Source organism: Jaculus jaculus, chromosome 15 (genome assembly GCF_020740685.1).
Source record: "Jaculus jaculus isolate mJacJac1 chromosome 15, mJacJac1.mat.Y.cur, whole genome shotgun sequence".
Classification (NCBI taxonomy): domain Eukaryota; kingdom Metazoa; phylum Chordata; class Mammalia; order Rodentia; family Dipodidae; genus Jaculus; species Jaculus jaculus.
The window spans coordinates 24,708,527-24,730,418 of record NC_059116.1 but is presented as its reverse complement, the minus strand read 5'-3'; the positions used below and the strand labels follow the sequence as shown (position 1 = coordinate 24,730,418).

At 47.4% G+C, this 21,892-nt stretch overlaps 1 protein-coding gene across 1 annotated transcript in view; it reads right to left on the bottom strand.

Annotated features, from left to right (window-relative positions):
* Ttc39c (tetratricopeptide repeat domain 39C) overlaps positions 1 to 14,077 on the bottom strand; it is a 129,287-nt gene extending 115,210 nt beyond the window's left edge. The window contains exon 1 of the mRNA XM_004654836.2: positions 13,920 to 14,077. Within this exon, the coding sequence (XP_004654893.2) occupies positions 13,920 to 14,077 (158 nt within the window). The remainder of the gene's footprint in view (positions 1 to 13,919) is intronic.
* Between the last annotated feature and the right edge of the window lie 7,815 nt (positions 14,078 to 21,892).

Genomic DNA, 21,892 nt, shown 5'->3' with positions numbered 1-21,892 from the left:
GTTTTGCTTATTCAAATTCATTTGTTGATAAATCCTGATGGTCATCTGGAGTTACAATACATTCTGGAATAAAGTCCTAGTGACTAAATATTAGTCAATGGTTTTTGGTTTTTCCTAAATGTCATTAGGAAATTCCCAAAGAGCTTTCTAATTTATCAGCATAAGTTCCATCTCTATCTTAAGTTATTAAAAAAAAACAAATAGGCAATTCAATTATCTCCATTCTATGAAAATGTTAGTAAAAGGAGATAGTACTGATAAGCAACTTACAAATATGACAACCAAGCCAGAGCTTATCAGCTGCAGTTTTTCCATGGTACCTTTCAATAAGTACTACTTAAAAAATAATCAAACTGATGAAGCTATTTCCATATCTTCAGGATATAGAATGGACCCTATATTATATGTGGCAATAAGTTTTGTTTGTTCTATTTATGTATTTGAGAGCAACAGACAGACAGAGAGAGAGAGAGAAAGAATGGGCACATCAGGGCCTCCAGCCACTGCAAATGAATTCCAGATGCATGTGCCACCTTGTGCATCTGGCTTACAAGAGTCTTGGTGAATCAAGCCTTGAACCAGGGTCCTTAGGCTTCACAGGCAAGCACTTTGCCACTAAGCCATCTCTCCAGCCCATGTTTACCAAAATCTACTGAATCTCTGGGACTCAGTAGGGATTTAAACCAGAAGGCCAAATCCAAGAAACAAAATCTTACATTTTCTAATAATTCTTTACCAGAAACAAAACCCAATTATATACATCTCCAACTGTGTGACAAAGATAAAGTAGCAAACGACAGCCTTTCTTGAGAGCTAACAAAATAAAATATTTCTTCTCAAGACTGGCCCATTATTTGCCATCAATGTAACATTTGAAGACTTTAAAACTCTTTTTGGTTTATTTTTATTTATTTATTTGAGAGCGACAGAGAATGAGGCAGAGAGAGAGAGAGAAAGAGAGAGAGAGAGAGAGGGAGAGGGAGAGAATGGGCATGCCAGGGCTTCCAGCCATTGCAGATGAATTCCAGATGCGTGCGCCCCCTTGTGCATCTGGCTAACGTGGGTCCTGGGGAATGGAGCCTCGAACCAGGGTCCTTAGGCTTCACAGGCAAGTCAACTGCTAAGCCATCTCTTCAGCCCTTGAAGACTTTTAAATAATCTTCTTTGGGGCTAGAGAGATCGCTTAGAGGTTAAGGCTCCTGCCTGCAAAGCTAAAGGATCCAAGTTTGATTCCCCATGGCCCATGTAAGCCAAGATGCACAAAGGGGCGCATGCATCTGGAGTTCGTTTGCAGTGGCTGGAGGCCCTGGTGTACCCATTCTCTGTCTTTCTCCATCCACCTCTTTATCTCTCTCTCTCTAATAAATAAAATATTTTTTTAAAAAACAACATAAATAAATATCTTCTTTGTACAATGCTAATAGACTGACATACAACGTAAATGTGCACAAACACATCCGTTCCACTCTCTACCCTTTTTTGTTGTTGTTCATTTTTTTAGAAACATTTTATTTTTATTTATTTGAGAGCGACAGATAGAGAAAAGCAGAGAGAGAGAGAGAGAGAGAGAGAGAATGGGCACACCAGCGCCTCCAGCCACTGCAACCGAACTCCAGATGCGTGCGCCCTCTTGCATCTGGCTAACGTGGGCCTGGGGGAATCAAGCCTCGAACCAGGGTCCTTAGGCTTCACAGGCAAGCGCTTAACCGCTAAGCCATCTCTCCAGCCCTACTCTCTACCCTTTTGTGGTTTGTGAGTTGCAATCTCTGTGAACTTCATAGGTGGTCTGTCATTCACTAAGACATCTACATTCATTTTTCCTTTTGTTTTCATGAGAATACAGGTCCAGAAAATTTCATCTGGGCTGATGTCACTATTCAGATGTTTCTTTAAGTATATGGGTTGTGTGTGTGTGTGTATACTTTAAAATTTCTGATGGGTTTTTGCTGCTTGATAAGTCAATATTCTTCTACCAAGAGAAAAGTTCCAAAGTTCAAGCTAACCTCTCTCAGAAACCCAGTCCAAGATATCATGGGGCTACAGAAACTCACCCAAGTGTCTTCTCATTTCTGCTCAGTTCTGCACCAGCAATTTTACCAGAAAGAGAGCCTCCAGTTTTCTACCATTGTAGTCCCCAGGCTTGGCTCAACTACTTGAGAAGGTCATCTCCTCCCCTCACACCCCCTTCTCTCTATACATAAGCTAATCTGTTTCTTTTTAAAAAACATTTTATTTTTATTTTATTTATTTGAGAGAGAAAGAGAGAGAAGCAGATGGGGAGAGACAGAGACAGAGAGAGAATGGGAGCACCAGGGCCTCTAGCTGCTGCAAACAAACTCCAGACACATGCGCCACCTTGTGCATCTGGCTTACGTGGGTCCTGGAGAATTGAACCTGGGTCCTTCAGCTTTGCAGGCAAGTGCCTTAATGGCTAAGCCATCTCCCCAGCGCAAGATAATCTTGTTTTTTTTTTCTATGCTATTTCAAGAGGAGTCACTTCTCACTTTGTAATGTTGAGAATTCAAACTAATGAGGATATCAATGCAGAAATAACCAGAAAAAAAATTTTTTTGGATTCACATATGTGGCTGACAGCTGAAGCAAATAGCACTTCGGATGTAAACAAAACTCTTCCCTGCGCCATTAAACTGATGTGAAACTGGCTATCATGTGAAACCTAAGTACTCCAACACAGCCCCACTCTAGCCAGGAAGGGTTCCAGAGTCACATCACAACAGTGTCGAGCGGATGAAGTCTATCCCCTGACTTATTTTTATCTGGATAGAGAAGGGATGAGAGTAATTGCAAGACACAACAATATGAAGGCTTGTCTTGTTCCAAACATCTCCTGACAATCTATAACTTGTGATCTTGCCATCCACAGCTCTCAGCGAAGGAGGCAAAAGTATTCAACGCTTTGACAGTGACTCACTCTATTGGGAGAGATCCTAAAGAGGCCACACGACATGGATTTTAGTTTAATCCAACTGCTTTTTAATGAATCTCTGTCATTTAGCAAATTCAACTTGATTTGGGATGCAAACTGTCCTTTTATTTTTTTTTCCTCCCCATCCTAATAGAATAATACCAAAAAGCTTCATCTGGGATGAAATAAATGGATACACATGTACAAATCTGGTTCTCCTTGATGGCTGTTTTGTGAATGAATAATTTACAGCAAGTAAAACCCAAAGGAGCCTGCTGCGGCTATAAAGTGAGGGAGAACACTCCTCGAGCAAAGACAGCTGTCTATATGATTAGGAGACAGCAACACTCATCTGGGAATAAGAAGCAGCAGGCTCACACGGAGATTTTTCTAGAAAAGCCCCACCCAACGAGGAACACTGGTGCAATGGAGCACCGAAGAACAGCTTGAGTTAACATGGACTCCAGGTTGCCGGTGATGTCCTGGCTGAGGGTGGGGCCACAGAGGGCTCCACAGATGTGTACCAAGGTGCCCTATCAGAGATGAAATTGTGTAGCGTCCACCCCCATTCCTACTAGTTACCAGTTACAGAAAAATCACACAGAAAGCATTCTGTCCTATGTCCCCACATGTTAGAAAATGGTCCCTTGGGTTGGCCTAGCGGTTGCCTGCAAAGCCAAAGAACTGATGCTCAACTCTCCAAGTCAGCAAGCCACAGGGTCTAAAGCAAGGAGTAGCAAACTCCCTACGGAGGACTCTCTGGCATTTGATGGGGGAGTCTGCTGCTACTGGGGTGCGGTCTGCATAGTGCCCAGAGCCCTCATCCCCCAAGGGCAGGTCTCTTCAATGACCTCTCCCCTGTGACGTCTCTAGGGAAAGGCCAGCGATCAGAGACCCTGGAAGCAGATCCACCCCCGTGTTCTCTCTGCTGTGTGACTTGAGGCAGCTGTTTCATGTCACTGCATTCCTCCCCCCACCCTCTGCCCAAGGGAGATGATCCGGGTACCCCTCCCAGGCTTGGGCAGGACTATGTGAGCCATCGAATACCCCAAGGCTGTGTGCAGCCTGGCACTCAGCGAGCATTATTTCCCGTTAGGTTTATTTTGATGTATTCCAGGGAGAAGTCACCTCCGTGAGTGACTTCACAGACACTAGAGTTTGGGACAAGACCAAATGTTGAAGCGACTCTTTTTTTTATTTTATTTTATTTATTTATTTGAGAGCGACAGACACAGAGAGAAAGACAGGTAGAAGGAGAGAGAGAATGGGCGCGCCAGGGCTTCCTGCCTCTGCAAACGAACTTCAGACGCGTGCGCCCCCTTGTGCATCTGGCTAACGTGGGACCTGGGGAACTGAGCCTTGAACCGGGGTCCTTAGGCTTCACAGGCAAGCGCTTAACCGCTACGCCATCTCTCCAGCCCGAAGCGACTCTTTTTGAGGCAGAGTTGAACAGAGATATTAGATGGGCCATGCTCCCTTGAAAGAAAAACCGGCTTTCTGCCTAAGTCCTGTATGAAGCAGTGACTGGTCATGAACTCTGGAGTTCTAACTCAGATCCCCTTCCTGACTATCTGCAGCTGTCTCCATAGTAACGGTTTTCTTATAATGCAGGAGTGACTATGCGTTGTACGTGTGTGTGTGTGTGTGTGTGTGTGTGTGTGTTTGCTGGCATGCGCGCGTGTGCATTGCTTACATCCTGCAACTCCTGAGCAAGAAAGAAGAGAGGGAGAAAGCAAGGAGATCAACAAGCGATAGCCGGCTTTCCTTACACAGTGAATTTATAAATGGTTTTACACAAAAGATGCCTCCACAGCCACTTGACCAGAAATTGGGATGCATTTTCCGCACACTTTAACACACAAAATCCTATTCAGCGTCAAGTTAGACCCACATTATAGAATGAGTACCAGACTCATGAATTTAGGGTGCTGGGAGCAGAATAAGAGGTGAAGGAAATACAGTAGATCCCCGTATCTGTGGGGGATACATCCCTTTAAGAACATACGGCTTAACAGTTAAGGCACTTGTCTGCAAAGCCAAAGGATCCAGGTTCGATTCCCCAGAACCCCGTAAGCCAGAGGCACAAGGGAGTACATGCAGCTGGAGTTCATCTGCAGCAGCTAGAGGCCCTGACGTGCCCATTTTCTTCCTCCCCATCTCTCTGCCTCTTTCTCAAACAAATTAAAATTTTTTTTTTTAAATTTATTTGGGAGAGAAAGAACGCAAAAGCATCAGTATGCCAGGGCTTCTTGCCACTGCAAATGAACTCTGGATGCAGGCACCACTCTGTGCATCTGGCTCTAGGTGAGTACTGGGGAATCCAACCCAGGCCTACAGGCTTTGCAAACAAGAGCCTTTAACGGCTGAGCCATCTCCTCAGCCCCTGTGGGGGATGACACCCTACGACCAAGAGGATCCTGAGCCACCTGTACCACTAGCCCTTGGTGGCTGAGGCAGGAGGATGCAGCCTGCTTGGGCTACATAGTGAGACAAAAGTAGGACATGGGCTGGAGAGTTGGCTTAGCGGTTAAGCGCTTGCCTGTGAAGCCTCAGGACCCCGGTTCGAGGCTCGATTCCCCAGGACCCACGTTACCCAGATGCACAAGGGGGCGCACGCATCTGGAGTTCGTTTGCAGTGGCTGGAGGCCCTGGCGTGCTCATTCTCTCTTTCTTTCTCTCTGCCTCTTTCTCACTGTCTGTCACTTTTAAATAAGTAAGTAAGAATAAACAAAAAAAAATTTTTTTAAAGTAGAACGTGTTTATTACTAGAATATTCCATTTCAACCCATGGGCTGACTGTGAGTAACTGAAACCACGAACACTAAAACCACAGAGAAGGGCTGAGGCAGAGACCAGTTCCTCCTCATCCTGCCCTAACTGCCTTGCACGGCACAGGGCTAGAGCTAGGCACAGCCTTGAAACCATGGGTAAACTCATCTTGGCTACATGGCCATCAGATTCCTGGACTCCTTTAAAAATGCTTGCTTCTCCCAGAGTCCTCTCTGGGGTCTCACTGCTGTTGCTGACTACGAGGGTTGCCCTGGTAAAGAAGATGGGGTGTGGAAACAGTATTTTAGGAGCTCAAACAGCCTGTAATGGGTAGAGGCTCCGGAAATACCCCGGTGTGTTTGGGGGGGAGAAAGAGAGAGAGAATGGGCGCGCCAGGGCCTCCAGCCACTGCAAACAAACTCCAGATGCGTGCGCTCCCTTGTGCATCTGGCCAATGCGGGTCCTGGGGAATCAAGCCTCGAACCAGGGTACTTAGGTTTCACAGGCAAATGCTTAGCCACTAAGCCATCTCTCCAGCCCCAGGACTCACATCTTTAAATGCAAAATGTACAAGTGCAGGCACATGCATGCGCTCACACCCAATATAGCGCAACAATGCTTTTTTTTTTTTTCTGATAACTTTCTCTAAGCCTCCCATTATTCAATGGGCAGCTGCAATTTTTAAAAAGAATCCCAGTTAAGCTAAATGAATTCTGAATGAATATTTAATTGGGACCTTTTCATACAGGGTTGAAAGTTGTGGGGGGTTGGGGGGTGTCTTTTCACAGACACACCACTGAGTGGAGGAGGGTGGGAAGAGTCAACAGATGAGGTTACTGACTTTTCCTTAAACCATTTCTTTCTTCCTTTTTCACTGCTTCTTCTTTTCTTGCATTTCTGCGTCTGTGGATTTCTCATGGACTCAGGGCAGACCTACTGGTGCCTATGAGCGGCCACAGCTTCCACAACACAAGGGCAGCCTCAGAGAGCTTCCTCTGCGCCCGAGAATCTGACACCATTTGGGGAAGGGAAGAAACTCCCACACTACTGGTCTCTTACTTGTATTTTTTTTTATTTTAATTTTTATTCATTTGAGAGTGACAGACAGAGAGAGAAAGAGTCAGAGAGAGAGAGACAGAGAGAGAGAGAGAGAATGGGCACGCCAGCGACTCCAGCCACTGCAAACAAACTCCAGACACATGCGCCCCTTGTGCATCTGGCTAACGTGGGTCCTGGGGAATGGAGCCTTCAACCAGGGTCCTTAGGCTTCACAGGCAAGCGCTTAATCGCTAAGACATCTCTCCAGCCCTGTAAAGCCCACGTTTTGTCCCAACATCGACAAGCTTGCCAAGACCAGAGGGTCTTTGAGGCTATACGGGCCACACAATTTCTGTCACAGCTAATTATTTCTGCAACTGTAGTGTACAAACAGCCACAGACCACACATAACCAAACAAGTTGGCCCATCTCCCAATAAAACTTTATTTGTACCGAATAGCAGTAGGTCAGATTTGGATCTTGGGCCACAGTTTACCAACTCCTCACCCCCTTGCCCCCAATTCTACTGAACTGTGTCTTTAGCAATACTAGTTCCACAGTCGGCATGCTCTCAAAATACAGCCACGTAGTTCATGGCTTTATTACATGTGCCAGAAATCGTGCTCAGCAATTTAGAGTCCATAAGTTCATTTACACATACATGCATACACACACACACACACACACACACACACCCTCTGTTTCTCTCTCTCTCTTGCTCTCTCCCCCATGAATTTTTCTACCTTTTGATTTTGAGACACCTTTGCCATTATGTAATTATAAAATAAAATGTGAAAAGAAAACCAAAATTCACGATCTCATCTGCGACTTCATTCTCTACCAAAGACTTCTTCATTTCTGCAGATCTATCATCAGTGAACATTTTATAATAATAACCATTATGCATTTTTTAAAATCTCATTGCTGAACCCAGACTTCTCTCTGTTTTCTCAGAGTCATCAAAATTTCATTTTACTTCCTATAGCTTCTCTCAACTAGCTCAGGGGAAGAGGGTCACCTCGCTGAACTAGCTGCTAACACAGCACTCGGGGTTTGTGCACACTAAGCATGCTGTCTAATGGGCTTAGTTAGTCGACAATGACTAAATGTGACTTTTTAAAATTTATTTTTATTTTTATTTATTTATTTGACAGCAACAGACAGAGAGAGGAAGAGGCAGAGAGAGAGAGAGAATGGCCGCGCCAGAGCCTCCAGCCACTGCAAACAAACTCCAGACGCGTGCGCCCCCTTGTGCATCTGGCTAACGTGGGTCCTGGAGAATCGAGCCTCGAACCGGGGTCCTTAGGCTTCACAGGCAAGCGCTTAACCGCTAAGCCATCTCTCCAGCCCTAAATGTGACTTTTTAAAATTAGCTACTGCCAGGAATTGGTACTACTAGTAGTATCCAGAAAAGGATTACAGATATTTTCAGGTCAAACAACAAAAAAAAATCAGCCAGGCGTGGTGGCGCACGCCTTTAATCTCAGCACTTGGGAGGCCGAGGTAGGAGGATCGCCATGAGTTCAAGACCACCCTGAGACTCCATAGTGAATTCCAGGTCAGCCTGAGCTAGAGTGAGACCCTACCTTGGAAAACCAAAAAGAAAAAAAAAAAAAGGAGAAAAGGGCTAAGTGTCAGGTCTGTAGAAATAAGAACTACAAAGAATATTGGAGTCAAGGTCTCCAAATGTTCCTTGTCTTCCTCAGCAATCGATGTGCTTCCCCTGTCCTAACAGCCCACTTGCTACTTTTGTATTTTTATATTTATCATTCAAGTCAAAAAGAGGGAAAAAAATGGTGAAAGGAGGGTCCAGAAACCCCAAGGAGCCAAGAGTCCATCCCACATTGTGGAGGATGGTCGTGGGGAACGTGGGTTGATGTCTAATGCACTGATTCCTGGGAAACTTGGACCAACCAGAGAATGGAAGAAAACATATATACTACAAGCTACCCAGTGCAACCGACTGCAGTTCTGACCTCTTCCCTCCCGATGTTCTTGGGTTTTCTGTCGCCTCTTCTAGGCTTGGCTTAAACCTTGCCCCCTCTTCTCTGACCCTCCCCCAGCCCTTCTTCTCCGCCTGGCTCACTTCTGCCTCACCGCGAAGCTTAGACTCCATTTCCTGGGTAGAGCATCCTCTGGCTGGTTAAATGTTGCTGATCTCTGCTCCTACACACTGCAGTGACTGGTGGATATGGCTCTGGCCCCCTCCCGCAGTCAGTTTTACCTTCAGCACACCACCAATAAAGCTAGCCTGCCTCGTGCACCTTATCCAGTCTGTCCTTGTGCCCATATGCCTTCTATGAGCCAAATCTGTGTGAGGATGGGAAGGAGTGAAAGAGAGACAAACAATCCCCATATGATCGATATCACCAACTTAAAATGCATGGACTTCAGTTCAGAGCAGAGCAGCCCTGATACAGGACGTGTCAGCCAGGCACATTTGCACACCTATAACAAAATGCCTGACGTGAGCTGCTTATTAAGAGAGAGATTTTTCCTTAAGCTCAGCATCCTGGAGGTTCAAAGTTCAAGATCAACAGGTCCAAGTGGTTTGGCCTCCGGTGAGGGTGGCAGACATCAGCCTACGATGACAGGAGCTGATGTAGCCGTGAACTGTCACGCCCCAGATAGGAGCACAAAGAGAACAGGGTGGGGCCAGGTTGGCTTTTTTAGTCACAACCTTCTCCCAAGAGCTACCTAGAGATTCCACGAGAAATGACCTGGTGCCCCCCAATGACCTCATGACCTCTTACCTCCTAAAAGTTCCGCCCCTTCCCACAGTGCCAAGGCTTCAACCACAAGAGACCCTTGAAAGACACAAACCATATTAATACCCCTGCACACATCTGCCCTGGTCTCTGGGAAAACACCTCCAAGTGCCTGACAGTGGCTCAGCTCCAGCAACAGGCAGCCTCTATATTACCACTGCTGTAGTTAAGAGAAGGGGCAGTTCTGTTTGCAGATTCCAATCAAGGGCTTGTTGACGATCTCAAATGAAAAGCCTCTAGCACGCAGATATTTCTAATTCCTATGGGAACAATATCTGAATTGTACAATTCAAACTTTACATAAATTCAGAATGGCCTTCAAGATAAGCAGTTTCTTTCAAAGTAACCATTTCTCATTAGGTAGCTATTGATGAAACTTTTCATCTCAGTAAAGTGGCATGAGAAATGACCTCCTTATTTGAAAAAGAAAAAAAAAAAGTTACTCTTACACTAAATACAAAATGTTTCTTTGTTCAACTAGAGGAAAAGTCTTTGGAAGTTATACCAGAAGAGGACAGTGGGCCACTGTTAGATATAATCAAAAAGGAGACAGAGTTGGAGAGCTGGCTTAGTGGTTAAGGCACTTGTCTGCAAAGCCAAAGAACCCAGGTTCAATTCCTCAGGACTCACATAAGCCAGATGCACAAGGTGGAACAAGCATGGAGTTCATCTGCAGTGGCTAGAGGCCTTAGCATGCCCATCCTCTGTCTATTTCTCTCTCTCTCTCTCTCTCTCTCTTTTAAATAAATAAATAAAATATAAAATACACAAGAAAGAGGAGACAGAGCTGGGAATCAGGTTTACTTCTATGGACAAGCTAAGCTAGAGGTAGTCCTTAAACACTTGTCATAAGCCAGTGGTGAGTTTCCTGAAGGCCATTTCACTGTTGGGACAGGAAGATAAATTTCTCAATGTTCTAACAGGATCCTCAATCTTTTGTGTGTGCGCATGCAGTAGACCATGTGAAGGTGGGTGACAGGTACGTGACGTGTGCTTCTGCACGTGCAGGCAGAGGACCTCAGGTGTTCCTCAGACACTGGCCCTCAGGCACTATACTTGTTTTCTAAAACTAAATTTATTTTTTAAGGTCATCCACCTTTTTAAAAAAGATATTTTTATTTTATTTTCATTTGTTTATTAGAGAGGGTGAGGGAGGGAGAGAGGATGAACGCTCTGGTACCTCTAGCTGTTGCAAATGAGCTCCAGACACATGCCCCACCTTGTACATCTGGCTTACATGGGTTCTGGGGAGTCGGACCCGGGTCATTAGGCTTCGCAGGCAAGTGCCTTAACAACTAAGCCATCTCTCCAACCCTCCTCCTTTTTTTTTTCTAAAAAAAAATTAAAGTTTTTTTTTTTTTTTTAAAGGTCCATCCACCTTTTTTTGAGATAGAGTCACTGACCTGGAACTTACCAAATAGCTCAACATGTTGGATCATGAACCCAGGGAGCTGGCTGTCTCTACCCTCCTTCTAACCACCACCCCAAATGCTGGGGTTATAAATGGGGGCCACGATGTCTGGCTTTTCTTCCCCCCAATGATCAACATTTTGCCAGCTGAGCTACCTTCCCAGTCGCCATGGAACCCACCTTTGAAGTGAGCTACGTAGGGGGTATTTTGTCTTGTGCTGACCACCATACAGTCCAAGCAAGGCCAATACTAATAGCAAAGGCAATGGGTACAAAGACGGCTGCTTACCCTGGGCTAGACACCAGATTCATCTTGTTGATTAATTTAATTTATTTATTTACTTGAGAAAGAGGCAGATAGAAAGAGAGAATGGGCATGCCAGGGCCTCTAACCACTGCAAACAAACTCCAGACGCTACGCGTCCCCTTGTGCATCTGGCTTATGTGGATCCTGGGGAATCGAACCAGGGTCCTTAGGCTTCACAGGCAAACACCTTAACTACTAAGCCATTTCCCCAGCCCCTCATCTTATTGATCTTTTTTAACAGCCACCCCGGTGGTGGGCGGTACTATGACTGCTGTTCTATTTTACAGGGCAAGGAAGTGGTTTTCAAGAAAACCCCAAGTCAGCATCCGCAAAGGTGGTAAAACCAGATCTGCCAGAAACCCAGCCCGGGCCACTCTGCTACTGAGCTCCCCGAAGTGTGGGCCAGGAGCTGCTCGTGTGTGTGGGAGGCAGGCGGGAAGAAAGCAGAGATCCCAGTCACAGGCACAGCAGATGGTGCCAGGGAACACCCATAGGGTAATGCTGTCACGGTTCCCGTTCCCTCCACATCTACAAAAGCTTAGAAACAATGCCAGCAAGCAAGGTCTCAGGGCAGATTCCAAATGGACAGCAACTTCGGTGAAGGTGGTACAACGGTAAAAAGTCTTGAATTCAGAGCCACAGTCTTGTATCCTGGCCCATGCTAAACACTCAGTCTCTGTCCCTGGCTGTAATAAGAGCAGTGAGACTCTATAAGGGAATGTGCCTGGCGTGTGCGCTTGGCAGAAAACACCTATTACAATATATATATATATTTTTTTTTTCTTGATCGTTCCAATTTGGAAATAGAAGCAGACAGCTCCTAGCTACACAGTATATAATTCCTACAGAAAAATACCATTCGAAGTGCATCTCTACAGTCAACGTTTCACCTGCCCTCCATTGACAGCACATAAAACTGGCTAGACAAGGCTGAAGTTTCTTGCTTTCAATGCGACAACTGTAGCACCACAAAGTAGTACTTAAGGGCACCGAAGCAGTACAGGGCCTAGAGAGATGGCTTCGCGGTTAAAGCGCTTGCCTGAAAAGCCCGACGATCAGGGTTCAACTCCCCAGTACCCACAGAAAGCCAAATACAGAAAGTGGCACATGTTATCTGGAGTTAGTTTGCAGTGCTTAGAGCCCGGTGCGCCCATTCTCATTCTCTCTCTCTCCTCTCTCTCATAAAAAAAAAAAAAAAAAAAAATCTCATTGTTCATGAGATACGTTTTCAGGGAATTAAAAAAAAAAATTAAAAACAGCATGGTGGCATTGGCACAGCCTGTAATCCCAGCACTTGCGAGGTGGAGGCAGGAGGGTCAGGAGTTCAAGGTCATCCACCAGCTAGAGGCTATACAGGGAATTCAAGGCAGCCAGAGCTATAGGAGACTCTGCACCCCCACAACATATTACAAAAAAAGATGACATGACATGACTACTTAGTCTGGATTCCTCCGTCAGCCCTTGAGACTTAAAGCCGGGCTTGTGGTTTTCAAAAATAAGATATCTGGATACGTTACAATATTTTTGTTGTTGCTGTTTTGTTTTCAGACCCAAAATGAGTGGGTGAAAAGCTGACTTAAAAGTAACCCGACTTTAGTGAAAAGTTCATCGTTGGAAGATAATCTGCTTTACCATTCAGAACGGCCCTTTGGCTGGCCAGCAAGCACCCTTCTCTGAGGTCTAGCATTTATTGTCAGTTTTGCTGGCACCCTGAGTCTCTGTCACACTTGTACCACAGTCTGCTCGTCTGTCTGTCTGATCCACATCATGGGGTGGGGTTCGACCAAGTGTAAAGCATGTGGCCTTTAAACGTGTCCAGGAGACCCACTAAGCACTCCCAGGGCAAATCACAAACTTGCTTCTTAAACCGAAAGAGGGACGCTATGGGTCCCCAAAGAAACCCACACTCCTCCCACACCTACAAAAAAGCTATAGGCTTCCGTTCTTTCGCTTTATTTTTTAAAGACAAACAAACAAACAAAATCAACGGAACACACGTGTTTCTCCTCCCACTGTTCCATATTTTAAGAAGAAGAAAAAAATCTCTTATTTTCTTCTTCCTTTCCTTTACACTAAAGAAATTCTTAATGATTACGCTCGCTTGAAAGACATTAGAAACTCGCTTCTAGGACCGAGTTGTGTTATGATTAGTTTTTTTTTTTTTTTTTTTTCTTCAAGGACCGGCAGAGAGACGAGCGAGCAGAGCAGTTGGGTTGATCTGAAATTTCCTGCGCTTTTGTGACAATTATGCATGTCTGTCTTTAAACAATAAAAGCGTTCTGGATGCAAGAGCCAGGCAAAGGCGTGCGAGGGGCGAGGAACGGAGAGGACGCGGTGGATGGTGGCATGCTGGGGTGAGGGGACGGTCACACAGGCTGGCCAGACTCTCATCCCTGGCAAGTCCTTAAATACATCACGTCCCAAAGCCAACAGGCGCGGGATGGGTGTGTGGGGAGGGGACCGCCCAGGGTCACTGCTTGAGAGCGCATCTGGGCAAACACTGGACCCACCTCGGAGGGGAGAAAGTGAGACGGACTGCGGGTTCCCAGAGGAAGGGACAACGGGGTGGGGTGGAAAGGGGAGGATGGAGGGAAAGATGCAGAAGCCAGGGAGGCGATGGCGGGGAGGGGGGAATGAACGACAGAGGAGGTCGCTCGTGGCAGAGACAAGGACAGGGGGAGCGGAGCGCACGATGGGTCACCTGTACTGCTTGAAGAGCTGGTCGGACTCCCTAAAGCCATTGTTGAGCAGCATGTTGATGCCGGCCAGGGCCAGCTCCGCGTCCTGCAGGGACGCCGCCGCAGCATCCGAGTCGCTGTCGTCCCGCCGCCGCGGCCGCTGCTGCTCCGAGCCGGCCATGGGCGCGCGAGGCCCCGGGGGAGGGGAGGTTGGAGGTTGAGGTTAGTGGTTGGGGTGGGGGCGCGCAGCGCAGAGGCGAGGTCGGGGCGTCGGCTGCAGCGGGTGTAGAGGGAGGGAGGGGGACACCCCGATCCGAGTCGAGCCGGGAGAGGGGACGCGAGGGAGGAGCCGCGGCCCCGGGGCTGCAGCGCGACGCGGGAGGAGGAGGAGGAGGAGGAGGAGGAGAGGCACGTGGGCACCTCCACCCGCCCGCCCGCCCGCCCGCGCGCGCACGGGGCTGGATTACTCAGCAGCCGCCCGAGACACCCCGGTTCCCCCCGGCCCCGGCCAGGCCCGCGCGGGCACCGAGGCCCGATCCGCTTCCGGGTGTCTGCAAGCCCGGCCCCGCGGGGGGTCTCCCCACGCTCGCCGCCGCTGCCGCCGCCGCGCGCGCGCGCGCGCGCGCACGCGGGGAGGTCGCCTCGGCTTCCCGCCGCCCCGGGGCCACCAGGCTGTTGCCGCCCACGCGAGGTCCCCACTCCGTAAAGGCCCCGACCAAGGAGCGGGAGGACCCCGGGCTTAACGGAGAGAGGCGTGGGCGGAGGGAGGACAGCTAACTCCCGATCGGCAGCGAGGCAGCGCGCACGGACACCTCGGTGCACTTGGCAGGGGCCACGAGAGCCTGACAGCCCCAGCGCCCAGCGCGGGCCACCGCCCCCCGCCCTCCCGCGCAACACACACCCAACTTCACCCGGACCCGGCGGGGGCCCCACCCACCACGACCCAGGCAGCCAATCACAGAGCAGGGGGGCGGGGGGCGTGGCCTCCAGGCACCTGCCGGACTCTTTTTTTTTTTTTTTTCCCCCTTGGAGTTGGACACCTAGGAAAAGGGATCCCAGCCAGATCCCGCTGCCACCCACTCAGACCCGCCACCAACATCTGAGCAGCGGAGACACCAGGGGCCCATATGCCACACAGCTAAATATTGTGAAGTTACGAAGTTGTTAAGGTGTTCTGTGCACACCCCGGCGGCGATCACTTCATGCCAACGGGAAAAGAAAAGCGGAGCTTTTCCTGCAACCAAATGCCAAAGGTGATGATTTAACCAGCCTTCCATAGTCTCTCACTGCTCTGACGGCCTTGTCTGGGTGCATAATTTAGACAAGCGTCCTTAAGGGTTTTTTTTTTTTTAAATGAGTTTTTCACATTCGGTTAAGCAAAATCATTGAATACGTTGTTACAACTAAGACTGTGTTTCTGATGACAAATTAGATGTCTTTCCTGCATTGATTGCAAGTGGCAGAGAGTGCCCTGCTAATGAAATACTTCAGTCATACCTTGAAGCAGTTCTCAGGTTGGGACATAGCCTGTAAATTTTTAAAACATCTAGTATGATAGTGGGATTAGTGCAAGCTATCACGAAAAAACTCAAAATAAGTTTTCATCGTATGTTACTTTCACTGTCATTTTGCAGTTCCTTACCAGGTTTTGTAAAGCTGTTCGCTATTCCTAATATCTATCTACATAGATTTAAGAGTGACATGAGTAGAAACCAGTTTGTCCTTAGCTATTTATACTTTTCTTTCTTTCTTTAAATTTGTATTTATTTGAGAGTGACAGACAGAAAAAGAGGCGAATAGAGAGAAATAGAGAGAATGGGCGCGCCAGGGCCTCCAGCCACTGCAAACGAACTCCAGACGCGAGGGCCCCCTTGTGCATCTGGCTACTGTGGGTCCTGGGGAATCCAACATCGAACCGGGGTCCTCAGGCTTCACAGGCAAGCGCTTAACCGCTAAGCCATCTCTCCAGCCCTATACTTTTTCTCTCTTGAAGGGAATCTCACAATGGTGGTGGTCAACCTGGCTTGGAACCCCTGGGCTCCATCTTCTTGCCTCATCTTCCCAAGTGTCTGGGACCACAGGCCTCTGCCACAGCCCAGCTCTTCTGTGTGGCCACTGTGAAGCCATACTTCTTTGTTGTTCGTTTGAGACACGGTTTTCCTCAGTAGCCCTGGCTCACCTGGAACCATGTAGCCCAGGCTAGCCTCCAACTCACAGCAATTCTCTTGCCTTGTCCTCCCAAGTGCCGTAATTATGGGCTTGAGCCACCTGCGCCTGGCGAACTAAGCTTCCAGTACAAACTGAACCACCAAAAGCAGCAAGAAAATGCAAGTCACTTCAGCATGGGGACAATACCTTGTATTCAGGAACCGCAGGGTTCACACTGAGAGGCCCTGACAAACTGACCCTATTGCTTTTTAAATCTAAGTGCTCTTGGACTTAAATCAGTGCCAGCCTCAAACATGAGCATTCGGAGAACAGCCTTTTGTTTGTAAAATACTGAGGAGGCGACACAGCTCCCTGGGACCTCGGTGGCATTCTTGGGGTGAATGAATGCTGAGGCTGCACCTCCCACTGAGCCAGCACTGAGACCAGAGCCCAGCGAGAGGTGCTTTTTGTTCTTAAATAAGTTTGTGCACGCGCATGCATGCGTGTGTGCAGGCATATGTTTTGATGGTAAAAGCCTTCTGCCTAAGGTTTTAGGGATTACAGTGCCCATTGGAGTCCACATAAGCTCCTGGTCCCGTAATATCTATGGCACAGTGTCTGTGTACCAGCCTCATCCCATGGCTGGCACACACAGGCTGCCTGGACTTTGGATGTGTCAAAAGACAAACTGGGGAAGGTGGCCGAGCACAGTCCCCTATACCCTATACCTGAGGAGAGAGAATTACAGGGAATTAACAATTAACAAGTCGTATTAGAGGCCCACAGCTAAAGGCAGGGGAAGAGCGAGAACAGTTGAAGCCATCTCTGTGGGCTGTGGCATAGGCCTGTGGTCTCAGACACTTTGGGACTCTGCCCCAAGGACCCAACACAGTAGGTTATGCATGCTTTGGGAAGCTGAACTGTTGAATGACTGTGGCAAGGTTGGGTCCAGCTGCCAAGCTCTCCATCATAGGCAAGAGAGGGGTATGGCAAAAGGGAAGATAGATGTGGTCGGAGCTGGACTTTATCAGATACCTGGAGCAGACAGCTTCGGGTCGCTGGGTTGAACTTGCAAACCAGACACAAGCTATGGGAGGAAGGGATTTATTGAAGTTTACAGATTCAGGGGAAGTTCCGTAATGGCGGAAGAAGCTGGCACACTTTCACAGATCCATGCAGAAAGAAAATTCACCACCAACACAAGCAAGCACATTCCAGTAACCCCAGGCAGAGCTCCGGCACTTTACAGACCTTTAGTCTGGAATTTTAGATCAACTTCCACGCCTAAGGGGCTGGACCCTAGGGTCCGTCTAGAGTGACAATAAGTTACAAGCTTGAAATAAACCACCCCTCCCAGCTCAGTCAAGGCCTAGGAGTAACTTCGGAGGAATTGGGGAGACAAGCAAAAGCCCTGCTTCATTGGTGAGCCTGACAATCAGCACCAGGGTGAAGGAGACAGATGCTGAGGACACTCAACATTTACTAAAGCAGAGATCCAGAGGCTCCTAAGAGCTCATCACTGAAGTAGACTTAAAACACACCCACCAAGGCTCAGAGAACTTTGCAGAAGAGGGGCCGGGAAGATTATAAGAGTCACAAGTTGGGATGTCATGTCCAGAGGCATTCCCTTCCCCCAATAACTGGCTGTTGCTTTCACTCCGCATAACCCATACTACCATGGAGACCACTAGCAATCCCACTGAGGCCCCTGTGGAATGGGGCTAGGGAGGAGGGAAAAGATGGTACCAACGTGTGATGTATACATACAAAGTATGTTCTTAATTTAAAAAAAAAACACTCGGGCTGGAGAGATGGCTTAGCGGTTAAGCGCTTGCCTGTGAAGCCTAAGGACCCCGGTTCGAGGCTCGGTTCTCCAGGTCCCACGTTAGCCAGATGCACAAGGGGGCGCACGCGTCTGGAGTTCATTTGCAGAGGCTGGAAGCCCTGGCGCGCCCATTCTCTCTCTCTCCCTCTATCTGTCTTTCTCCCTGTGTTTGTCGCTCTCAAACAAATAAATAAATAAAAAAATTAAAAAAAATATTTAAAACAAAACACTCCTGAATCTATTGGGGGACATCCATTCAAAATGCCACAGATACAAAGCAACTAGGTTAGTTTTCACATTGTGAATGGTGACTGAAAAATATTTGCTCTGGGGCTGGGGTGGGGGTGGCCCGCTCGGTCAAGTGTGTGCTTCACAAGCATGAGGATCTGAGCGTGATCGCCAGCACCCATATAAGAAAGGCTGCCATGGTTTCTCAAGGTAGAAGTTCCCTCCAATCAGGCTGACCTGGAATTTCCTATGTCATCTCAGGGTGGCCTTGAACTCATGGTGCTCCTCCTACCTCTGCCTCCCCTGGGATTAAAGGTGTGCTCCACCACTCTCGGCTCATCCACCTCTTTTAGTGACAGGATCTCTCATTGCTCATAGCTGCTGTCTGTTAGAAGGAAAATCAGATGAAGGGTTGGCATGTAAAACCATGTGGCAGGTCCCTTCCTTTTCTGCCCACAGGTCAGTCCCCAGAATGCCTCTGGGGCAGTGCACAGTGGGTCACAGGGGTTCCACTGGCCACTTCTTCAGCCCGATGTTTGGCACTCAAGCTGCCTGGAGACCACCACAATCACCATGGGGCAGGAAGCCAACCCTTGCTTTGGATTGGACCCCTACATCCTCCCCTGACTTTCCCTAAACTAAATTTTGGCTGGGCCGGGAGAGCTTATGCAGATGTTTATTGGGGTCAAATTCGAGTGCTGTATAGATTCATGGGGAAACGTGTTCCTCCCTGCCAACTTCCTATTCTTAAATATTTTAAAAATATTTTATTTTTATTTAATTTAATTTGACTGAGAAAGAGGGGGTGGGAGAGAGAGAGAAAGGGCATGCCAGGGCCTCCAACCACTGCAAACGAACTCCAGACACATGTGCCCCCTTGTGCATCGGGCTAACGTGGGTCCTGGAACATCAAACCTGGGTCCTTTGGCTTTGCAAGCAAATGCCTTAACCGCTAAGCCATCCTTCCAGCCCTTAAATATTTTTTATTTTATTTGTTCATTTAAGAGAAAGAGAGAGATGGAGTGAGACAGGCAGATAGATACTCCAGACGCATGTGCCACTTTGTGCTGGCTTCCTTGTGCTAAGATGACTAACCCTTTCACATGTGGATGGAGGAGAAAGGGTACCTTGTCACCTCTTCATGTGGCTTCCCTCCTGACTGCAGGAGGAAGGAGGTACCCATCAGTATCAGACCCACCACACTTAGCCTGACCACACAGCTGAATCCATTTGGGGTGAAAGGATAGACAGCATGGGTAATCACTTCATGAGGACGGGGTGGATTTTGTTCCAGACCTCCTAGTCAGCTCCCCTTGGGGAGCCCAGAGCATGTGTTAGGTGCTCAACACTCATAAACCCTCTTTGTGTGTTGTATGGTGATTGTGATGGGTCCTGGATCATGATGATAGTTTTACAGTACATTAACTTTGTAACCTGGGGGAATTTTACTTCACCTCTTTCAGCATCACTTTTGCTGTATATAACATGAAAATAACCAGTACCTTCAAGATCAGAAAATCAAACAGTAAACCCAACACCTGGGATGCTGAGGCAAGAGATCTCAAGCCTGGGACTGGAGAGATGGCTTGGCAGTTAAGGTGCTGGCCTGCGAAGCCTAAGGACCCATGTTCGACTCTCCAGATCTTACGTAAGCCAGACACACAAAGGTGAGGCAAGCGCAAAGTTGCACTCGCCCAGTAGGTGGTGCAAGCCTCTGGAGTTCAGTTGCAGCGGCTGAGGCCCTGGCACACCAATGCTCTCTATTTCTCTATCCATCTCTGTCATCTCTAAAATAAAATTTAAATTAAAAAAAAAAATGAGATTTTGCCAGGCGTGATGGCTCACGCCTTTAATCCTAGTACTCAGGAGGCAGAGGTAGGAGGATCACCGAGGGTTCAAGGCCAACCTGAGACTACGTAGTAAATTCCAGGTCAACCTGAGCTAGAGCGAGACCCTACCTCGATAAACAAAACAAACAAAGATCTCAAGTCTGAAGCTACTACCAAATTGTAAGTTCCTTTCTGAAAAACAAAAACAAAATAAACTATAATGCCAAGATATTATCTGCATCCACACAATTCATTCTCTGTCATTGATTAAATTCAGTGGATCCTTCCACCCATATATTTACTTGTCCACGGTGTTATTTTGAAATATCCAGCTCCAGGAAAATCTGTGCCAGTGAATAACCAGATGCATCACATGGAGATGACTAAACTTTCTAAAATAAACAATATCTGCTTGCTATTATTAAGGTGGCCTGAGGAAGAAATGCAGACTTTCTTCAGAATATATAAAACCTGTAAGTAAAAATATCATCATTTTTACTGGCAACTAAATTGTTTCTGCTTTCATAATTCATTGACTTTTTTTGGCTGCAATATGAAGGGGTGGGTAAGGAAATAAGTAATATTTGGCATGAAGATAGCATGTTTATCTAGTGGTTCTGGGGATAAGCTGGGTCTCCTGTAAACCAGGCAAGCACTCTATCATTGAGTTCCATACCCAGCCATTGACCATTTTTTAAAGTAATTTATTTATCTATTTATTTATTTGATAGAGAGAGAAAGAAAAAGAGAGGCAGAGAGAATGGGCACACCAGGACCTCCAGCCACTGCAAATGAGTTTCAGATGCAAGCGGCCCCCCCTTATCCATCTGGCTTATGTGGGACCTGGGGAATCAAACCTGGGTCCTTTGGCTTTGTAGGCAAGCACCTTAACCGATAAGCCATTTCTCCTGTCCTTTCTTCCTCTCCTATTCTATCTTGGACACAGGCTGTTGGATGGTGCTACCTACATTCAGGGAAGGTCAACCCCCTTAGTTAGTCCTGCATGCCTAGGAAAGCTTTCACAGATACACCTAGAAGGGAGCTATACGAACTGCTCAGGCTTCTCTCAGTGCAATCAAGGTGGCAATCAAGTTCAATATCACCCGTGTAGACTCGAGGAAAAGCTCCATGATGGCAGGGGCAAATGAAGGCATGAGCAGAGGGTGGACATCACCCCCTGGCCAACATAAGGTGGGCCATAGCAACAGGAGGGTGTGCCAAACACTGGCATGGGGAAACTGTCTATAACACTCATAAGCCCACCCCTAACAATACACTGCCTTCAGGAGGTGCTAATTCTCAAATCTCCATCAGTGGGGAACCTAGCATTCAGAACACCTAAGTTTATGAATCGAACCACCACAATGGTTTCGCTATAAAGCTTAAAATGAAGTTGCACATTCACACTTTAAATTTGCAAAGGCATTTCAAATGATGTCTTAAGAGACGCTGTGCACTCTGGGACTGGAAGTGAGCTCCATTGGCACTGCAGGTTTAGCATGTGGGGGGCTTTGAGTTCAGTCTCCAGAAGCCAAGGAGAGGGAGGGAGGGACCTAGGAAGGGAATTTGTATCTGATGTTTGCTTAAAGGAAGCCTGCTGGGGGTCATCAGGTCAGAAGATAAGAACCCACTCAGAAGGACTTGGGCATGAAGAAATCACTTAATCCCTAACTCTTGACATTTCTATTTAAGTGTGGTTCTAAAAGAAGGCTCAGAACATTCTACCGTGTCAGGGCTAAAAATACGCATTTCTTCACGTCTCGCTCTCTTCACTGAGCCTTCTCCTCCAAGTCACAAACAGGAAAAAACAAAGGTACGCTGTGCGAAGATCAAGAGGAAATGAGACCGTCGTTCATACCCACAGACAGGGATACCACCGTAGGATCCTGTTGGCATCGGAACCACTCTTATTTATTTATGGGTCTGAACAGGAAGACACCTTTAGCAGAGGAGTTCTTTACCTCTG